The sequence below is a fragment of the Talaromyces marneffei genome, chromosome 3, assembly GCF_009556855.1.
Source record: "Talaromyces marneffei chromosome 3, complete sequence".
NCBI lineage: Eukaryota > Fungi > Ascomycota > Eurotiomycetes > Eurotiales > Trichocomaceae > Talaromyces > Talaromyces marneffei.
This window is the reverse complement of record NC_072350.1, coordinates 2,288,374-2,307,425: the sequence shown is the minus strand read 5'-3', so window position 1 is coordinate 2,307,425 and position 19,052 is coordinate 2,288,374. Positions and strand designations below refer to the sequence as shown.

The window sequence follows — 19,052 nt, the reverse complement described above, 5'->3', positions numbered from 1 at the left end:
ATACCCATTCTGTAATAGCATACTCTTCCGGGCCGTTGGCAGCTTTTACATTTCAACTGCGATTATTCCTCTTTACTGGAACCACTCACAAAACCAGACGCTCTCCATTCTTGGAGACTGAGGCTTATCGCGTTATCAGTGGAGCCAACAACCGATAAAGCTATTCGGGTACCCCACCCCCGATTGATCCATTCCAGGCAGGCATCCAGGCAGCCTCGTGACTCTCTTCTTCGTGCTAAAGCTGTGTTACTTATCATTTTTGTTGAATTTTGTCGTCTCATCATCATTCTGCAAAGATTTACATTGACATACGTCTTGTTACTTTTTGTTTGAGCTGATTTTGACTACTGCTGGGGCGGTTGCGATCCGTCGCAGCTCGGTCTTATTAATGGTATCGAGTTGAGTTATTGACTATCAATTTATCAGCCTTGTGCGAGCATCGGCATCGAGTTCTGTCAATACGCGACATAGGTGACGAATAGTCATTCCATTACAGGACTGCCAAGATCCCCGACCGTTCAATCTCCGTCGTTATATCTTGAGACCACGACAATGAGCACACGAGCCCTGACATCGGTTCCCATCACCAACTCGACCCTGATCCGGAGCAGGAATTCCGTCAGGCTGGTCAGATGCAGTGCTGTGGCATCTATTCACGCTATACCTTGCAGCCCTATCCAAGTGCGGATGTTCTGGGGTCGAGGCTGGAAGTATGCCTGGTATCATAACCGCCACAACCGAGTAGATCGAAAAGAAGTTCTGCACGATCTCGCAAAAGATTATCGTGGACAATACGTGCTCATCAAACGAATGGTTAGCCGCAGGCCGGGACAACAACGGTTTTGGAAAAACTGGAATGATTCTTTGAAACAATTTCACCGTGAACGAGACGATATCTGGCGCGACTCAAGAAGACATCGGAACTACTGGGATGGCGACTTGAGTGAACTCGTGAAAAAGATTGAGAGGGATCCATATAACTTTCTCTTTGGCAGGAGTAACGAGTACCTGCAAATGGGGAAGGGCTGGTCCTCTTTTTGTCGCTCGTTCCTGAACCATGAAGCATCTTCAGAAGCGAAACGGGCTACGTTTGCGGTGCAAGAGCACTCAGTGAAGAGCACTCCTGTTGATGTCCCTCCCAAAACGTCAACGGAAAAGGCAGACGATGATGTTGTTACCATAAAAGCATATAAACCTTCTGACATCAATGGTCTTCATTACGACCCTATTAGCGGTCGAATGAAACCGGTCGAGCAACCAGCTACAGAAGTGGTACGAGACGAAACAAAAGATGACAGTGGTGTCACCAATATCCCGGTCAAAGCCTTCACCGGCGGAGCCAACTATGATAATACCAAAGTTCTGGAACAGGAGTCCCCCAAACTCAAAGATACTGTAGCACCGACGCAAGATGCTAGGTCTCAGGTCATCAAGGAGAATGTTTTTTACATGGCAGGCCCAACGGAAGACAGTGCGATGACCTTGACAGACACCTCAAGTACTTCCACCCCAAAGTTACAACCGTTGAAAGATGCACCAAATACGCAGAAGAAGAAGCTCCTCTACGAGCCGAAAGAAATAACGGAAGGTGATGTTGACTTGCTTTGTGCAAGTGATATTCGGGCATCCTTCTTTGCCGGTGAGACCAAACAGGCATTAGCTGAGAAAAAGATGCAGGCCAGGAAAGCCATGGAAAAGGATTACTTTTTGGCTATTAGTCAGAATATTGACAATGAAATCCTTCAAGGCTTGAGACAAAAGAAAGATTCCAATCTTGGGAAAGATACTACCGTCGATACTAAAACCCCGACAGGCACGCTGGAAAGACCTCGTCTAGAATATATTCCACAAGCCGAGAAGCTGGAGGCGACATATCAAGGAGAAGATAGCGATGCAGAACATGTCAGTAACGCCACCATCACGAGGAATGCACTGAGGAAATCTCTTGATGAACTTCTCGAAGACACAAGACGTTTTATTAACGAAGCCCAACTCCTCGCCAACGATATACAAAAGTCATGCGAAAGAGTAGAAGCAACTGCAAATACTTCTTTGGATACACTGCGTATTCTCGCAGTTGACTCTGGCAGTTCTCGGGTTGTCTGCGCCGAGACGACATCATCGATGCATGCAAATGAACCAATCCGTCATGCGTCAGATGTACTATTACATCTGAACAACCCAGCAAAGTTCCTTCCATACTTTCCAAAAATGAAGGAAGACGGATACGAAATTGTTTCGGGTGGTGGTGATATCCTCATATTCCGAAAGATGGTCACCAATGGATCAGAGAGTACAATGACCGGATCTGCAGATATTGAACGCCTTACGCTGTTAAAGGATGACAAAGCTGGTTCAAGTACCGACACTCTCTTTTCTAGAGATAGCTACTCATCATCACAACCTTCAACCGGTAAAGACAGATCAGATTCAAGAATAGTACACAGACAAGAGACTATATTCACAGGAGGTCCCCCGAACTGGTCACCATATCATCCTCCTTCATCCTCTAACCCGCCCACTAGCAGCGCCGCAGAGGAACCCGAATATACGCAGGCTGAACCTTCAACCAGATCATCAACAGCCTCTAGATTAGGCAAAGGCCTCCGACGGATCGTCTTGAGCGGCGTCGCAACCGCAGGAACGTTTTATGCCATTGGAGTTGTATGTGAATACTTCTTGACAGGTGGCCAAGACGGTCTGGGTCCGGAGGGCTTTACCGAATTTGAAGCTGAGCGACGACGACGTGAGTAGACCGCTACTTATGTTTGGCTACCTACCTTCTCTGAGTTGGATGAGGTTGATATTCATGTATGATATATAACGGAAAATCTCGCTTCTTAGAAATACTCTACTCAATATATCCTATTATTCGGGTTCTCAAGAAAGTATTATAGCTACTTGACATCAGTGTATTTAGGATCTTTACAAGAATCACACTCTATACACATGATAAACATACGAAGAGTCAAGCGAATACACGCTTCTGATTGGCTCAACTGGTACACTCGGTTCAGGTCTTGGCAGTAATACATAGAAGTCTTGGCAAACAGGAACAGGCTTAGCGCACTTTCCACCATGTAATTTCCATGTTTCCGCAAGCCTCAAAGTCAATTCACATTCTCTGCTGTTTCAGATGTTTATTTCGATATTTGCGTGATATCATACATCTTGGTATGTGGCTGTGTATGGACATGTGGAATTGTTTCATGTTCGTATCTACGGGGCTTTTGTATGAAAAGGTTTACGGAGTAGGAATGGGATGAGGTAACATCTCGGAGAAAATGACTTTTCGTCTTTACTCAGGTAGATACATGCATACGTGGTACAAGCATATTTGCTAGTCAAGTACACCTGGTATCTCATACCTCAATGCCAAATAGGGTACAAATGACGGACTGAATAGTTACAGAGCAAGGTGGTTGTTTTAGCAAAAGATCATTCCGGGAGATAAGCACTATGAGATGCATATATTTTTACCGTCGTTTCAGAATGAGACTTTGAGAAGCCACATGCACCTAGATGACTGAACCCAATCATTGACACGGGCTCTGGGAAGTGTTTTGTTTCTTGGTATGTACGTATGATCGCTTTGTATGCCGAATTTCCTCTTCTTTCTACGTGCATGAGGTATTTGAATTCGCCACGGAACTGAGGAAGTGATGAATGATCATGGGCACCACTGCAGCTAAGCAATGTGTATGTGATCTAGAGCACCGACTCACATGATCCTACTCGTGCCTGTATACCACCTTTACTTTCTCCGGAGTATATGACCTATCAAAACAATGAAGTCGTGGCTGAAGGAGTCAACTCGCGTCGAGCCGTCGACCACAGCCTAGACTTACCTGCCAAGTTGGACTGTGCAAATCAAATCGTTTCTTCTTCTTTTGGTGCAGATTATTATACTCTGGAAAAATTGGAATTTATGTTGACATTGCTTGCCAAGTCACAAGCCTCAAAAGCATGGGAGATTATCATGTCCTCCGGACAGGAATAACATGAGTTGTGTGATGTGTTTTTCTCCGAGACAAGTGCCATGAGTCAATGGGAAATGTACAAGCCCAGATGATATTCGATTGTCGATGACTCGATGAGCCCTTAAAAGGTCTCGGATGTCCATGTTGAGTATGGTCAGTCAATTTTAGTCATGTAGGGATGACTACCACGTAACTTACAGACGAAGAGTGCCTGACTCGTTAGTTAGTCTCCAAGTGAGTGTTCGGTAATTAGTTAGTTTGCTGGCTCGGTAGGATTACTACATACTACGTAGGCGTACCACTCCGTAGTATTTCTGTCTCTTCTCATTGAAGTAATTACAGCCAGCGGCTTGGCCCATAGCAGCGATGACGCCGGTGCAAATTAGATTACCATTTAGGATAATCTCTACCACATTCGTCACATACTGGCAAATTTTTAAATTGCTAGCGAGATTCAAGATTGATGTGATTTGTGTGAACACGGAAGTACATACTCGAAAACTCGGTCTTAGTACAATCTCGTGAAGAAATCAGATCTACGTAGTATTTTCAACTGAAAGGGGCTCCAAGGGACAAAGCGAGGCTTCCGTCTGAAGTTGAACGAACCATCCGGGGTCCATAAAGAGACCTGCAGGAACTCGGCACTGAGGAAACAAGTCATGGAACATTAAAAAGACACATGTAGTTACGTATATCGGATGATATTAAGCAAACAAGCGATGTCACCGAAAATAGTTGATTCTTTCAAAGACTCCGAAAGACCGAAAGACTTGATGTTGTGCACGTACTTCTCCAACCATAATGCCACGTCCAGGCATCGTTAGCCTCCCAAGCAGAAACACCGGTGGGGCTTGGCCGCAGCTGCAACCCCTGCCGCTTTCCCCAAAAGGGTTTGACGTTCCAACGAAATCCAGTGAAGTATTACAGGCACTATACCGTTTTTTGACTAGGGTCGCTTCTTCGGCCGTTTTTTATTAATTTATTTTTACGAATATTTCCCGTATTTGACTCGTAGTCTCGTGGTCGAGAGTCGTGGCTCCATCACTCCGGGTTGTCTTTTGTCAGCTCGACTTTTTGCTATGTATGTACCTCGATAATATGTACTCCTTGTATAGGGATTTATTTTCCAATGATAAAATATGCCACGCAGTCTGTAAATCATATATTATTGCCTGAATTTGCACACCCGGAAACCTACAGAATATACTACAGAGTATGAAGAGTAGAATTCTACTATATGAGCCACGTACTAATACTGAGCAGCTAATATGATCACATGGTCGCAACTGGCAATTCTACTCGTATCACTTCAACTGGTTTACAAAAGCCGTATCGGTAATAATACCTGTTAGGTGTCTATCTGTCTGAACAAATTTCCCGGAGACCCACTGTAGCATAGCCTCCCCTCTGACGATCCCTGTACCAGTCATGATTCTAGATTTTGGCCTTGTTTGTTGCACTTTGCTTGGAGATTGCTTCAATGACTTCCTGATTCAGGCTAGGCTGCACTATGAATCGGGAAGTGCAAAAGTTAGGATTGTACGAATTTGGATAGGTCCGTACGCCACAGATAGGTTTGTCTGGAACGGTTCTTCTGCCCTAATACTTCCAAGAATGCGGGCATTTAGTCAACTGGTGTCACGTATGTTTCGAATGCGCACATCTTATGTACATATTAGCATAAGAACTGGAGTGTACTTTTGCGATCATGACGTGGCGAGACACCCTTTGCAGTCTTACTACCGAGTACGTATGGAAACAGCGCGTACGTGCAGTGTTATGGAGCCAAAAATACGTATCATGTAGGTACAGAACAGCCGAGCGAATATGACTTCTAGCAATTACTATCAGAGTACGTAGTGCTAAGTTAAATGACGGTAATCTATGTAACAACCATTACGTGAACCGTGGCTCTCGTCCAGCCAACCGCCCGTAGTGGGGCGGCCGGACCGGGACCCAACATCGCACTATTTATTGATTTAATTAGATTAAGCATCTTGGCCTCAGAGTGCGTGCCATTAAGCACTTCGGGCCTCGCTACAGAGTAGATGCTGACCCGCCCACATTTCGCCCGCTCAGCCTTCCTTCCCCCCTAACTGCCTAACCCAATCCAAACGCACCTGGCTTACTCTCCTCTCTCTCGCTCTCTTTCAGTCATCTTCCTTCCTCTTCCTCCGCTACTCCTCCATCCATGCATTGCTGCTCTTGACGATTTGCTGTCGTTTGTTTTGCGGTGCCTCGCTCGCCCTGCGTCGACGCCTTTGGAAGGGACGAATTTATTGACAACAGCATTCGCTGCTCCCTCTGCATGTCTATCGTCGCGCAATCCTCGCATCCTCGTCTATCCTTAAAGTTCAATCACGAACGCTACGCTTTCGTGATTTAAAAACCTTGGTCGATTCGTGACGTCCACTCCACGCTCTTTTGACAACCATTACATTCGTTTAAAACAACTCTAGGGGAATTATTTCTATTCCCCATCCACTCGTTTTTGATTGTGCAAAGAAAGAATAAATAAACCGGTCGGTCATTATTGGGTCATCCTCCGAAACCCTTACATATAGTGATAATATTTGTTACTGTGGGTGGGTTTGCCGTCTATTCGAATCGTGGTCAGGCAAGGAAGAATAGTGTGTATTGATTGTTTGGATTTGTAGTCATACTCAATCGTGAAATTGACAGTTCGACACGCCAATTTCGTACGCTCGTTGTCGGTCCCGTGAATTCTTACGATTAACGACCATTTCGAAATAGAATCGCCTGTCCTTCAAGATGCGCTCAATCAGCCTCGTGGCTCTTGCCGCGCTCTTGTGTGCCACCGAGTCTCTCGCAGCAGATGTTCTACGTCCCAAGTACTATTTTCCCCGTGAGGTTAACCGACGCACCAACACTACTTCAACTCCTGCCAGCAGTGGAGCTTCTAACGAAGTCGTCGTTCCCATCTACGTCTACGCCGGTGCAGATGGACAAACTACCACGGTGACTGGAACACCTCAAACGAAGACCATCACCAATCCTGTCACAACCGCCGCTGCTGCAGACTCTACGACCTCATCATCTGCCGACTGGTTGGCTGCTTTGGGAAGCGACATTGGCAACTTGTTTGACACTAGCACTACTGCCGCTGTTGGCTCTACCACTGGTCTCCCTACTAGCATTGTGCTACCGACAATTTCTCCTTCGATCACGCCTACTATTACAAGCGGTTCTGCGTCTGCCACATCTTCTAGCACCAGCTCTGCTGGAAATCTGCTTTCTGACCTCTTGGGATCTAGTGGATTGCTTGGTGGATTGTCTCCTAGTTCATCCGCCTCGTCAAGCGCTCCTGGTATCACGGTCGGGCTCTCCAGCATCTACTCATCCGCAGCCATCCCGACAGCTACTTCCTCTGCATCTGCTAGCGCCAGCAGCAGCAGCAGCTCTGAAGGTCTTTTGCCCTCATTATTGAGCTCTCTGCTGCCCATTTTCCCCAGCGCTACCAGCTCCAGCTCCAGCGCAACTGGATCTAGCTCTGCCACGATCTCTTCCCAGTCAAGCGACTCTACTAGCCTTCCTTCTCTGTCAATCCCTATCTCGATCCCCAGTTTGACCTTGACCTCGTCCACCCCTGTCATTCCTCCTGCTAGCAGCAGCCCTGCTATTCCCACGGCTACAACTTCTAGCCCCTTGTCTAGCGGTGCTGTTACGTCGAAGGCTCCTGTCCCGTCTACAACCTCTTTGGCTACTGCATTGGGATCCTCCTCTGCTCCTCTGAGCGCTACTGCAACTGTCTCTCCTTCTTCGGTTGCAGTGCCCTCTCAAACGCAGACTACTGCTGAACCATCTGTCACCGCTCCTAGCACATCTTCTACAAGCAGTGCCACCTCGACACAGACGACTCAGTATATCCCACCACCAGTTCAGACCCCAACTGAGACAAGCACTGGAACGACCGCCTCGTCATCCTCTGGACCTACCCAGATTCCCCAGGCCATTTCACCTCCAGGTGGTACTCCGCACACTCCTCAGAACTCTACCTTGGTTCAATTCGGGTTCAACAAGGCTTTGTCATGGCAGACTGTTGCTACGTCCGCCAACTGGGCTGACCAGATCTACTACTACACTCCTCTTGGTGTTGCCTATGCTCTCAATGACGCGACAAGCGACGTCGTCAACTACTGGCTCGGTTCTTACGATACCAAGAGCAGTCTCGGCTACGACACGACTCTCATCAAGTTCTTCATCCCCAGCGACCAGGTCGACGCTCTGAACAGTCTCCGACTCCTCCCATCGTCTAACTTGTACAAGCAGCCAAACACACCCAATGACGCACCAACATATGACCAGGAATCGATCGTGAACTTGTTCTCCATGCTCAACACTGGCATTCCTCTTGTTGCTCAACAACCTGTTGGCTCCACTCCTTCCAGCACCTCTGGTTCAACTGGAAACGGTGACTCGACTGGTGGCAGCGAGGACAACGGATCCAACCCTGGTGATGGTAGTGCAGGAAGCAGCAACAATGTCCGCGCCAGCTCTGTCGGTATCGGTGTCGGGGCTGCCGCTGGTGCCGCTGCCTATGCCGGAGTTATGTTCTACGTTGCTCGCCGCTACAGGAAGCGCAAGCAATTGCACACTCGTTCATCCTCTGTCAGCACTTCTTCCATGAGCGAAGTTGGCGGTGCATCCATGTTCGCTCAGGGTGCTCGTATCTCGCACAACAGTGGCCGAAGCGGTCGTACTGCTATGATCAGCGCTCCTGTCATGTCCGAGAACTCCTTGGGATGGAACTGATCTGAGCCACGACGTACTAAACAAATTTGACCTGTTTTTTTTTATATAAACCGCATAATCAAATCTCACCCTTGTCTTTACAACCGCCTCTCTTGTATTTTTGTCCTACACCTATCGACTTCACTATCGACGCTTTTCCTTATCTTTGCCTTTTCTTTTCCATCTTTTCTCTATGGAATGGAATTTCTGAACATTCAATTATTCCCCATTACGTTTTAACTTTTTTTTCTTCTGACCTGAAAATTCGACATCCCCTTGCTTATACCTCTGTGTATATGCTAAGGTGTACTCATTCCCTCTTTTCCAGACTTTTCTCATATGAGGTCTTTGCCTTTTTTTATCATATGACTTTCCAGTCGGAAGCTCGTGTTAGATCTTGTTTTCATACAATCTGATCTCGACTTGTGACTGTTTGTACAGATGTATATTTCAATCTTAGCGGGGGAGGTGTGATAGATGCTTGGATTGTGGTGGAAGTGATGTTGAGTTGGATTTAATGAATGCTCTATTTTTTTTTATTAATTTGCTGCCTAGTACCTGATTATATGAGTATTGTAGGTTAACTCGTAATAGCAAGGTAGTATGGCTTGTATTATATGAGGGGAGGTGGCTATGCTTCTAGCACACATCCCCTTCATCACCTACCTATCTACCACCTACCTAGGTATGTGTAATCAACTTTCCTCATCTTTGCATCCATCCAAAATGTCGCTGGCATCCCTTCCAACAGAGCTTTTACAACATATCGCAAATAAGATAGAATCCCTCGAAACGCTTAGCGCGTTGTCTTGTGTGAATCAGCGGTTCTATGCCATTTTCAACCCGGTGCTGTACGAACGCGATGCTCGCAACAGCAGCATCGCTCCCGGTAGTTTCGCTGTTGCCTGGGCCGCTAAGCATGGAAACATAGATCTTTTGAAAAGGGCATTAAGCTATGGGGCTGAATTATCCCTATCATCACCGCCACAGAAAAAGAGAAGATCAGGCCCTGCCCCAGGGGAGCGGACGTGTATGATGGGAGGCTGGCACCAACTCCTGGGAACAGAAGATCGACCAGATCATCCTCTCTGCATAGCCGTTCAAGAAGGCCATAAAGACATTACGGAATTCCTAATTGTCGACAAGGGATGCGACATTAACATGCAAAACCAACAAGCGTTCCCCTTATTGAGTCTCGCCGTGGGTTCTGAACAGTTACAAATAATCAAACTCCTGCTCAAACTAGGCGCTTCGTCACAACAAGTGGGAAACTATCCCGGTGGGTTTAAGAGGAATCCTCTTCGCTTTGCGGTGGTGGATGGGAGGGAGGAAGTCGTGGAATTGTTACTTGACCCGGAGCTGCATCCGGACTGCAGGCCATCTGTCGACCAGATGCAGGATGCCCTTGAATTGGCTTTGCATTACGACGAGGAGGCTTACGATAATAAAGAAAATATTCTACGTCTTCTACTAGATTCTAGCCTTCTTGATGGCGATGGCGGGTTAGATTTTTCATTCCGAGGTATAGGGGCTACAAGGACCCCGTTACTCTGGGCCGTTGAGCAGGACGATATCAAGTACTTGGAATGGATTCTGAGTGCAGGCGCGGATCCGAATTTCCCATCGAATTTAGTGCCATGGAATATTGCTTTGGTACGAGCAGTCAAACTCAAGAGCGAAGACAAGGTCAAACTCCTCCTGCCAAATTCGGATCGGGTACGACGTACTTTGGCTCTGGCTTGGAGTATCAAGTTGTGGTCCCCTGATGACGAGAATGGGCGCAATATTCCGCATATGCTACTGGAAAATGGCACTCTACCGGAATTCGAGTCGGGCGATCATAGATTCCTACGAAGTGGAAGCCTTAGAGAGGCTAATCTCGGCGGATGCACTTTCGGGGTCGAGTATCCAGAGGAGCTAACGAATGAACCGCTGGTTCTTGCGGTTCATTCTGGGCACATTGCATTAGTACGGCTACTAGTTGAGCATGGTGCAAACGTCAATATACGCTTTTACGATATATTGGAAAACTTTGGGGAGGTGTCGGAATCCTTGTCGTTGGCGACCAAATTGGGACATGTGGAAATCGCGCAGTATTTGCGAGATCATGGAGCGGTAGAACGGGACTACATAGCTGAGAATATGGCTCGGTTTGCGGGTTGGTCATACAATAGACCGCTATCTACCGATCCAATAGTTCAAGCTACAGATGATTCATTTGCATCTATACCTAAGTAACTAGGTAAGTAAACGTGATCAATCATGAAATATCAACGATAACAATCACTTTTTCGACCAGTTTATCCGCCATGCTTTGAAGCTCCCATTTCCAGCGGTCTTCTTTCCATACTTCAATGAGCCAGTATTGCCACGATCCGTTGTGGTGGTTATACATGGTTGGTATGCGGTACAGTTCCGGGTGTTTTTGTGATTGATGATCCTCCCATCGCAAGGGAAAGGTTCTGGGTATTCGTTTCCCAGGTTGTTGAATCTGATTAATGATATTAGTATTATTATTATTATTATTATTATGCGTCATAGTAATATTGGGGTTGTTATTAGCAATCATCATGGACTGTCGTAATCTCCATTCCCGTTCAGCCTGTTCCCCGGCTTTGCGAGCAATCACTTCCTCGTCTTCGGCGAAGTATAATTCGCATTTGTTACATTCCGTGCAACGAGTACCGGGGTTGACGCGGAAATGTTCACAGAAATGCTTGTATCCGCTTTCTCCTTCGTCTGCTTCTGCGGCATTGTTCTCGTCTGGAGGGAAAGGATGTCGTCCGGCACCGCCCTGTGGTTGCCGACGAGATGATGGTCCATTTAATGCCTTGCGGCAGATGTAACACATGGAATAACCGCATATGCATGTCAATTTGTTGCAGCCAGAAGACTTGATAAACGACAAATTGCATCGAGGACAAGTCCGTTTCACTGCCGCTGTGCGCGCGGCTTCTACCGTCGTACGTAAAGATTGCTGAAGAGGTTCTTCGCATGTATGCGGATCTCGCCAGGATTTGTGGCAGGTCATGCAGCTCACTTGCCGACAGGAAGTGTTCTTGCATATAAATCGTGGACTGCGGGTTCGGAGACATAGGTTTTGTAAGGAAACACGGAAAATAGCCGCTGTTGTGCGCGGATAGAGTAGAAGCATTATTAAGAATGGCAACAAAAACAAGGGTATCATATCAAGAAGTAAAATGATCATCAATATCGTCGAAATGAGGTTTCCGCGGCGAAACCTCCAGGAAATACCTCCTGCTGCTCCGCGAGAAGTAGAGGCTGGATGGAAAACAGGATCAATCTCTGCATATGGGCAGAATGGGCAGCGCACGAGTTTCAGGTTCGACTTCAGCAATGCCTCTGAAGCCACGCGGTCCTCGAATTTGCGGTAAGTCTCTGAACCAGCCTTTTCGGAGAGAATGGCTCTCTTGACGAGCATCGAATCCAAATAGCCCTCGCACACCCCATGGCTTACTGGGGCGACACATTTGAGGGTCGATCTCTCTGGGTCCACGGAGTTATCCCACCCCTGTCCAAAAACAGCTTCGTGGAGCGTTCGCCGTATGCAGTTGAAACATATCATATGACCTTGGTCTGATGAACAGGCGGAGACTTGCTCAAAAGTCACATCGTCCAAACAACACTGACACTCATACAGCGAGTTTTCAGCTATAGCTTCTTTCTCATTGATCTCGGACGCAAAAGTATAGTCTTGGTACTCCTGAGTCTCCTTTTGCTCACGAAGAACCGGGGCAATCAATGTCTCCTGTATCTCTTGGTCGAGCTCGTCTGAACCAGTCTTCTGTCTGAGTCGAGGAATTGACAGGCTTGCTCCATCAGTATCTCTACTCCTTTCCCAGGCTATCAAGGGATTATCATCCTTGTTATTATCCCTTTTGCGCCTGAAGGGGTTCAGATTGCTAATAGTCGCCCGCCATCCTTTCCTAGATAATTCTTTGAGCGTCGGTCTCGCACGAGTGTATGAGAAATTGACCTCGGCCAATACCCCATCAATAGTACTCCGACTCAACCCACTGAACTCTTTACACAGAGCTGCCTTGACGATATTTCGGTACGTCTCACTTCGAAATAATTCCTCCGGAGCCACCGCCGTATCGGGGTCCGTCAAAATGCTCCCAGAGACATTATTACTACCATCCTTCCCATCAATAGGTATATTCCACCGTCCCTGCACCCACTGCTTCTTATGTTTGAGCAACTGCTCAACGCAGACGTGAAGTCGACTCGTGCCATCGAAGCGCGTCAATAGTTCCCGGAATACTTCAATACGCACGTCGGGGAAAAGGGCGGCGAGTATAACTAACGAACGATTTCGGTCTTCGAGATCTGCGCGACGTTCTTCATTTTCAAGGAGAGAAGTGGCTTGTGCTTCGGCTTCGAGGGCTCGAGCCCGTGAAGTGCTACCGAATGGATTATTGCGTAGCGCTTCGTTGATTGTGGTTGATATGGGACTGTTCGTTCTTGTCGCCGTTACATCTGCTGGATTCAGTGAAGTTGCTCCTCTCAAATTGTTATTTCCTGTCGCTGCTGCTGTATCTTTGGCATTCAGCGACCCTCTTCTGTCGTTGCGTGGTGACGACGTAACTCTCGGGACCGAGGGCGACATGTCTTGTCTATGTGGTCGTGTTCATGGTCGTATGTAATGTAATAAAAGAAGAGATAGGCGTCTATCGGATGTCGATCTTCTTGATCAAGATCAGACGAAAGGACAGCCTTGAGCGCGAGACAATGAGGGAGAGTCGAAGTGAGTTATTTGGGGAATGTGCATTGGTCCTTTGGGGAATGGAATACTGCTGTCTATGATACAACGCTAGTCCTTGTTTGTCCAGACAAGATCCACCATTGACGAAATGGGCCAATGGGAGGGTTTAGTCTATTTTTAGTGGAGACAACACTACACTAAGATTAGACTAGTCTGCTTATAGACACCCCCATTCAACACTAAGAATAACTAACTACTTAGTAAGTATCTAAAATAACATAACTATCTAAAGCTAAGCTGCCCAAACTCCATGTCAAACATCAAAGGTATTAATCAACAAACGCTTGAGTAATACAGATCAACAGATCAAGATTTGATACGTCAATCGTACCGTTGAAGCCAAGACTGAACAAAACATCAAGTCAACGGAAAATGGTATCAAACTCGATATCAACGAAAGCCCAATACCATCTAGAAACGCCGAGAGTAGAGTAGAGTTGTAGATATATCAATAGTAAAACCCCAAGAGTCTGAAATGAAGAGAAACCATATTGTAGAAAAGGTGTATCAAATGTACAGAATTATATCATAAAAGTTCGTCGTCAGAGTACTGACTCCCTCCCTCCACTTCAAAGAGCTCGACAGGATGAAAGATGCTTTCGCTCATCATCAAGCTGCAACTTATCCATCAGCGCGGCTCTCATCCTCACATTCACAACTCCCCCGACACCATAAGCAGGCACAATCTTGCCCATACGCGCAAAGGAGCTGACAATATAATCTCTCCGGATACGGAGAAGTCGTTCTCGCCAACCCAGACCACCTGGCGGTTGGCGATTATAGAGATCTAACCCTAGCAAATGCATTGGTGTGCTAACGAATTGCATCAGGGCCGGACACGAGAATTGCGCAACAGCGGCTTTCATGCCTGGCGTCGAGGCAATCCAGTCTGGTACCGAGGGCGCAATCAAGGGAGGAACATTAAAAGATGCAAAGATCGTCACGCTATCTCTCAAACAGAATAATGCATATGAAACTTTGGGTATTGTTGGGGCTTGTTTTGCGATTTGCGCAGCGGTGGCGGCAGCGGCAGCGGATGTGGATGCCGAGGCATTCGTAGCAGCAACGGTAACGGCCGGAGCAGAAGGATGACATTGAGTAGACGGGTTGCTGGACGGGCCAAACAGTTTGGCGAATCGAGCATCTTTATAAACGCAAATGGACATGTTAACAATTGTTGTAGTGAGGAATTTCGCGGTGCCGGGGGTCACGGTCTCGAACGGCTGATTGCGTAGTGTCGATGTGATGGTGTCAATTGCATTGGCGGTCAAGTATGTACCGCTGTATAGAGTATATATGAGTATAAATGGGGTCGACAGGAAGAAGCCGCTTGGTTTCCGTATCATGTCTCGGAGACATGATGATAATGTGTGTTTGATCGATATTCCTTTGGACGCTTTTTCGATGATTGCACTATTTTATCATAAAGTCAGCGTTTCCTTTCTGTGAAAACGACTTATGGCACATACCGATCAATAATAGTAATAATAGGGCATATAAGAGCTCCCGCTACAGCAGCGCTTGCAGCGTCCGCTGCAAATCTGAGTCCTAAACTGCGCGTATTCCATTGTTTACCCGACTTGGTCGTGGGAATCGGTATGGCTGGGACTCCAGCCTGGGCCGCGTCTCGGGCCATCGTGACGGGCTAATTGAGTCGGAGGAGATTAAACGAGGAAGAAAAGGGAAGGGCGAAAGTTGGTGAGGATGATATGCACGACTTTGTGGTTTCGGGTGTCATCGATGATTGTTTTCCATGAAAAGAAGGATGGTGATACAGGAAATGTACAATGAGTCAGGTCAAGAACCGATTAATAATTAATTCATGGCGCGTATCAGGATAAATCCACAAGAAATAAGACAACAAATCAGTACGGCTCGTTGAAGACAGCCAACAGGTCGATTAGATCCCGGAGAGAGTCATCCTAGATCGATGATAGCGATTCGTGTAACAGTAAGAAGAAAGACGGAGAGACACGATGGAAGTCGGTCAGCTCGCCATACTAAGTTAATAAATGCAACATGGCCGGCTCATTCGCCGAATCTTCCGATGTCGACGGCCGTCACTAAGCCTAATCAGGGGGGCTAGTGGATCCGGAGAATGGATACTTCTCCGACTTTAAGTTTGGGGGTAGCGATATCGCAGACCAAACAGTGCAAACGCCGACCGTATCTAGAGATTAGGGTTAGGGCTCAGAGCTAAGGGTTGTGATGTAGTTAGTGTCTTAACCAGCAATCGAACCGCTCCCAATCTGCGTCATTAATGAATGCTGACCGGCTTGAACATGTTTCGCCGATGAATTCAAGGCTGGTGAACAGTCGAAGTTTGTCCTGAAGGGAATTAGACGAGGTCTCTAGAGAAGAAGTAATAGTGCGAGTGATGGGTCTTACCGAGTCCTCGCAGACAGAGGTGACAACTACACGTAACCTGAAGACGGATTCACCTGTCCTACCGCGCGTCCCAGAGTTCTCCGCTGATCAAGCAACGCCAGCAGAACTCGTCAAAGCCATCTGCCGCAACGGAGGCGTGATAGTCCCCAAATTCGCAAGTCAGAGACACTCCCGCCAGACTAGAAAAGGAGGTCCGCCCACATTTGGATGCAGATGAAGGCTACGAGGGCGAATTCCTCTCTCAAAAGCGCCCGAAAAGCAAATAGATTAGTTGCTATCCATGGACATCTCCCACGTTCTGCCATGAAATGCTTGCAAATGAGTTTTCGCGTCAGGTATACGATACACTATTGACCACCACGACCAAAACATGGATATGGTGATGGTCCCAAGGAATGCACCTCAAAGCCACAACTAAGTACCAGGGCCGTTATTGCTATTCGACCCGGCGGAAAAGCGTGGCTGTTGCATCGTGATGATATGGCGCATCGTTCAGAACCCAGATGTTGCAGTTGAAAATTGTCAGCTAGGACGAGATACCAGTGTCGACCTCTTTGTTGTAGGCAGTCGGACAATGAAAATGAATGGAGCGACGTGGTTCCAACCGGGATCTCATTTACCGGCTACTCGGAGCCACCGATGGAGGAAGACACCTTTTATGCTGGATTGGAGGCTGGTGATGCATGTATAATGTTGGGCATCATGTTATCATGGCGGATCAAAGAAATGTAGCACCAATGAATAGCGATTGATTTATGTACACTTCATGATTAAGGGATATCTGAGACAGGTAAGACTCTTACCCTTAAAATTCCAAGTATCGCCACGGCAGTCATGCAAGCATAGAAAGAGAATCAATATTCGACAGTGCCTTGACTGGTGATGCTCGATTACCCCCCACCCCCCAACAGAGTATATCCAGCGAAGGATTGGCTACGAGGTCAGCCAGCCGTATCTGGGATGGGTCAACCTCGCAGATCCATCGTATTTTGCCAAGGGGGGAAAGCTGGAGATGGGGGATCTGCTGTGAAGACAACCAACAACCTTTGAAATGCAAGAGCTGGATTTAGGGGCAAGTACACACAGCCCGACAGGAAAGTAGGATCAACGAATTGCTATACATGTACATTTTACAATCAATTTGGAGCAATTGTACTTGAGTTTGTTTTTTCTTGTTTTCTTTTTTCAATTAATTAGTCAGTCATATGGTAGAGATATAAGTGTCACCCAAATCATTCCAAAGTCTTCATTTCGTACTATGCATTCCCTCATACTCCTTTTCAAAACATCATCATCTTCCGAATGGCCCGGGGTATATATATCATATATAAATCATATGACTGATTCCCGGATATTCTTTGCCTTCCTTAGGTTTTATGCTCGCTTGCCGTTAATCTCGATCAACTTGACCTGGCTGTTTGTACAAACAAGTCAATAAACCACACACCCGAATGCAATTTAAACGGGGCGAATAACTCACAAAATCAAGTCGGACTTGGGAGGAATGACACCTGGGAAGCCCCTGTTGTATGAAAATATTACGTATTAGCAATTTGAGCTCTTGCAGTTGCCCTTGTCTCTCTCATGCGCGTGCTCTCAAAATATCCGTTCATGCATGTGACTACTAGACGATGGGGGAGTGGCCATGTTGGTGTTGATTATGCGCATGGATAATATAATAGATTATATCCATGCCTGGCCATACAGAGCTGCAGGAGGAAGGGGAAATATCGGAGAAGTGCGGGGAATATTGCTGGGATCGATCACAGACGCAAAGCGGAAATGGCTGCCCAAGATGGGAGAACGTACCTGTCGCCGTAGGCGTAGCTCCTGCAGTCACATTGAAACAAGTCAGCATATACCAAATCCAAGCAGAAGACAAAATGATTGGTTGGGAGAAATAAAATGAGATAGAAATTGCGATACGCATTTTCTTTCTTCTTTTTCCGTATCGGCTGTCCAATGATGAGGGGAAGAAAGATAACAACTTACGAGTCAATGGTCAAAATGGCCTCTTCGCCAAGAGTCATAGACAAAACACCTTCGTCCCAACCTGATGACAATGATCAACATTCCTTTCGCCTCATTGTCGTCCCCGTAATAGTAACTCACCCTTGATAACTCGACCTCTGCCGATGGGAGTAGCCAATGGACCGCGGCCTTTGGAGGAGTCGAACCTATGACGCTAGGGTTAGATTCGCGGTATTTCGAGATGGATGGGAATGAACGTACTCGGTTCCCTTCTCGTGGTCGGGGTTGCTGGGGTCTCTGAGCCAGCCGGTGTAGTCGATCTTGACGTTGGCGCCGACGGCGGGCATGTCAGTGCCGTTGCCGGGGGAGAGGACGGTCTTTTTCCAGCTCATGATGATTAAATAAAGCCTTGAATTAGAGAGGAGTATATTGGGTTGATAAGAATGCGGAAAGGTAACAAGAAATGAGAGAAGAGGAAGGAAAGAGAGGCAGTCTGCTTTAAGGCTGGATGAAATCGGTGGTGGGGTTGAAACTTTAAAGGATCCATATCTTCTTGTCCTTACAGACTAAGACTCTAAGATCAACAACAGCAACAACTACTGCTACTGCTACTACCACTCAACTACTACGTACTTCGACCATGCACACCAACAGCCTCTGGCGGTGGCGTTTCCTGTGCAACATTCACAAGATGCTCTTGTGACGAGAAAGCTTATCTGGGAATGTCATTGCTGGTTACACAGTCTGTTACTCGATATTTGCTTAGCTACAGAGAGCTCCATAGGGATAGACCAACAAATTGCAATGCCCCATTCTGAGACATCTGATCCTATCATTTGCGCAAAATGTGACCATACCGCCGAGAGATTTGCATTATTGCACACAACACAGCTTGGCGTTGTTTGTTTACTACGAGTACTACAAGCGGTCTGACCTGTTCTATCTCTTTTGCCCCGAAAGACTCATGGCCAGACTGAATGACAACGGTGACATTGAATCTGGAAGTGGCGAATCAGCACCGTACGACGGTCATATGCATCGACATCATCATCTCACACATACCACGGTAATGCCAGATCAACAGATGGAATTAACTCATCCGGAGTCCAAATCAAAAGCGAACGTTCCATATCAGCAACCATTCTATGGCACCTCGCCCTCAACCAATAACTTCC

At 46.9% G+C, this 19,052-nt stretch overlaps 6 protein-coding genes across 6 annotated transcripts; 3 read left to right on the top strand and 3 right to left on the bottom strand.

The window, feature by feature from the left end:
• Positions 1-552: 552 nt before the first annotated feature.
• On the top strand, positions 553-2,754 carry EYB26_004582 (uncharacterized protein; the record flags this gene model as incomplete). The annotated part of the gene is made up of 1 exon (XM_054263873.1): positions 553-2,754. The coding sequence occupies one exon, from the start codon at positions 553-555 to the stop codon at positions 2,752-2,754; it is 2,202 nt and encodes a 733-aa protein (XP_054119848.1).
• Positions 2,755-6,752: 3,998 nt separating this feature from the next.
• EYB26_004581 (uncharacterized protein) lies at positions 6,753-8,753 on the top strand (the record flags this gene model as incomplete). The annotated part of the gene is made up of 1 exon (XM_054263872.1): positions 6,753-8,753. One exon carries the CDS (start codon positions 6,753-6,755, stop codon positions 8,751-8,753), a length of 2,001 nt encoding a protein of 666 aa, XP_054119847.1.
• A 705-nt stretch (positions 8,754-9,458) lies between these two features.
• EYB26_004580 (uncharacterized protein) lies at positions 9,459-10,970 on the top strand (the record flags this gene model as incomplete). Its single annotated transcript, XM_054263871.1, has 1 exon — positions 9,459-10,970. The coding sequence occupies one exon, from the start codon at positions 9,459-9,461 to the stop codon at positions 10,968-10,970; it is 1,512 nt and encodes a 503-aa protein (XP_054119846.1).
• Positions 10,971-10,992: 22 nt separating this feature from the next.
• EYB26_004579 (uncharacterized protein) lies at positions 10,993-13,362 on the bottom strand (the record flags this gene model as incomplete). Its single annotated transcript, XM_054263870.1, has 2 exons — positions 11,330-11,334; positions 11,400-13,362. The coding sequence occupies 2 exons, from the start codon at positions 13,360-13,362 to the stop codon at positions 11,330-11,332; spliced, it is 1,968 nt and encodes a 655-aa protein (XP_054119845.1).
• A 725-nt stretch (positions 13,363-14,087) lies between these two features.
• Positions 14,088-15,154, bottom strand: EYB26_004578 (uncharacterized protein; the record flags this gene model as incomplete). The annotated part of the gene is made up of 2 exons (XM_054263869.1): positions 14,088-14,931; positions 14,988-15,154. 2 exons carry the CDS (start codon positions 15,152-15,154, stop codon positions 14,088-14,090), a joined length of 1,011 nt encoding a protein of 336 aa, XP_054119844.1.
• A 2,126-nt stretch (positions 15,155-17,280) lies between these two features.
• On the bottom strand, positions 17,281-18,269 carry EYB26_004577 (uncharacterized protein; the record flags this gene model as incomplete). The annotated part of the gene is made up of 6 exons (XM_054263868.1): positions 17,281-17,320; positions 17,387-17,428; positions 17,716-17,736; positions 17,899-17,959; positions 18,019-18,083; positions 18,139-18,269. The coding sequence occupies 6 exons, from the start codon at positions 18,267-18,269 to the stop codon at positions 17,281-17,283; spliced, it is 360 nt and encodes a 119-aa protein (XP_054119843.1).
• Between the last annotated feature and the right edge of the window lie 783 nt (positions 18,270-19,052).